Source organism: Wasmannia auropunctata, unplaced genomic scaffold (genome assembly GCF_000956235.1).
Source record: "Wasmannia auropunctata unplaced genomic scaffold, wasmannia.A_1.0 LD336078.1, whole genome shotgun sequence".
NCBI classification, from domain to species: Eukaryota; Metazoa; Arthropoda; class Insecta; order Hymenoptera; family Formicidae; genus Wasmannia; species Wasmannia auropunctata.
Genome location: NW_012026812.1, coordinates 291867 through 294446, shown reverse-complemented (window position 1 = coordinate 294446; position 2580 = coordinate 291867). Strand labels below are relative to the sequence as shown.

At 34.0% G+C, this 2580-nt stretch overlaps 1 protein-coding gene across 1 annotated transcript in view; it reads right to left on the bottom strand.

Annotated features, from left to right (window-relative positions):
* The window catches only part of LOC105449072 (protocadherin-like wing polarity protein stan), a 10725-nt gene that overhangs the window by 1771 nt on the left and 6374 nt on the right, over positions 1-2580 (bottom strand). Inside the window, exon 3 of the mRNA XM_011688068.1 lies at positions 2019-2296. Within this exon, the coding sequence (XP_011686370.1) occupies positions 2019-2296 (278 nt within the window). The remainder of the gene's footprint in view (positions 1-2018; positions 2297-2580) is intronic.

Here is a 2580-nt window from a genome sequence, read left to right as displayed (position 1 = left end):
AGGTAATTTTTTAATTTTTTGTCGTTTTTACTAAAAAATAGCTCGCCCCATTACATTTTATGTTTATTTCAATCCTGTAAAAGCGATTTTAATTCCGTTCACTATTTTTGAAGTTATCGTTCCAACTGCAAATGTCGGTATTCCGGCATCGCCTTAATTATAGAGAAGTTTCAAGTTGAGGTGGACAATTGTTATTAAAGCTGGAAGAAAGGGGGAGGAGATGAAATCAAAGTTCATTATGGGATTATCACAGGTCTGCGAGATCCGGTATTTGAAGAGGGTATTCTCGAGGGGGTAACCACTTAGAAAATATATGTACACCTGGACTTCTGACTTTAAGACTTCACTGGACTTCACGGACTTCGTCGGACTTCGTCGGACTTCGTCAGACTTCACTAGACTTTTATGAATACACGGAGAGAATTTTTGTTTAAATTTACCCTACAAATCATGTTAATTATGGGACAATATAGTATTTAGGCAAATTTTACTGTGCACTACAATAAGATTTCGCAGTAAAATTTATTGTAGTGCACAGTAAAATTTACCTAAATACTATATTGTTTCACAATTAACACGATTTTCATTAAATTTTAAAAGAAAATTTTCTCCGTGTATGGTTGCCACTTTTCGGGTCTTCGTCTGGAAACACCGGCGAAATTTTTCAACAAACCTCCAGATAAATTTAATAACTGGACAAAGTTAATGACCGGACAAGGGCTTTCAAAAAACTCGATCAAAACTGATGACCTTTTTTGAGAAATTGGACTACATTTTTATTGGACTACATCGGATTTCAATGGACTTTATCGAATTATGTATCGGATTTCAAGGAATTTAACGGAATTCTGACAGGTTGTACACCGAAATTTAAAAGTGGTTACTGGTAAAAGTGGTGGGGTTACCCCCTCGGGTATTCTAGTCTAGAGATCCAAATTTTTATACTATTTTTGCGAATTTGTTTAAAAGAAAGTAATAATGTTTTTTGGAACGCGGGTTTTTCCTACATATTTATACATATTTGACGTATGTTTCCAAATATTTGTATTTAAAAATAACTATAAATAAGCGCTGTATACAATATATACCGAGGTAATGAAAAAAAATTGGCTCCCATGATTTCTCAAAAATCAATTGACCAATCAAATCGAGCTAGTGCACAGCATATGCGTAGTTATAATCCCTATTACGATCAAGTAAAAATATATATATTTAAAAAATTTTTACAACCCTTTAATGGTGAAAAAAATTGCAAAAATCGGAATTTAATTTTCCAAATAATGTCAATTTTTAAATTTTCAATATTTTTTTTTTATTTTAGTACCTGCTACAGCCAAACTCATACAGACCTCATACTAATTAAGAATTACTTTAATTTTTCTGTTTAATGAGTAGAACAGAATTTTTATCACGGAATTATGGGAGCCGTGGATCAATTTTTTTTTCATGACCTCAGTATATATTGTATACAGCGCTTATTTGTAGTAATTTTTAAATACAAATATTTTGAAACATACTTCAAATATACATAAATAATATGTAGGGAAAAAAACCCCGTCCCAAAAAACTTTATATTCTTTTTAATTTGTAAAAATAGCAAATTAAAATATTATAAAATATAAAATAAAAAATTTGGCCTCTAGACTAGAATATCCCATTAAGAAGGTTGATCCAGCCGATGAAGGTTGATCGCAGTTTTACGCTAAATGTAAAATGACGCTCGTTTTGGATGTAAAAAAATCGAGTTTTGCATAAAGAAACATAATAAATGACCCTCCCCCCCCCAGCTGTGATAACAATTGTCACCTCAATCTGAAACTTCTCTGTGATTGATATCTCATTATAAGGTATCATTTGGTACACAGTTCCAAAATCGAGGTTCAAAAAAAACGAGAGAAAAAAAAACCACCTTTTTGGGTCACTTTTTTATAATCAATTAATATTCGTCAAATATTATTCCAGGAATAAATAAATATTCCAGGAATATTTGACGAATATTAAATCTACGTAGCACCAACCTGGAGTCGATTCTGAAAGTCGCTGCATCCTCCGTATGCGTGGTGCTACCACCTGCCGTAATGGAGACAATAGAGTACTCCACTTCAGCGTTTCTGTTGGCATCCTGATCCGTAGCCTTGACTGTAATCACGGTGGAGCCTACGGGAACACCTTCGCGTACCGACGCGTCATATTCTGGCCCCTCGAAGCTGGGCGCGTGATCGTTCGCGTCCAGCACGTTGACTTGAAGTGTCGTTGTGCCGGTGCGCGGAGGAAACGAGTCGTCTACCGCCAACACCTGATGTTCGGCAAATAATCCGAATTTGCAATTCAAAACTATTTTAATCGGGATTTTTATATTTTTTTATTTCAACCGTAGATTGCGGCGGTTAGTAAATTTTTTAAAGAAAACACGGAAAAAAAATTGCTGTTGCCACGACCTAATAATTGTGATAATTTTCGTCCATCAATTTAGAAGAGTTATAGAAACTAAAATACTTTGGAAGTGATTTATATAGTTAACTGAACTTTCAGCCTCAATGTTGTGACGTGCAACTATATCATATATATCTCTCAATCATA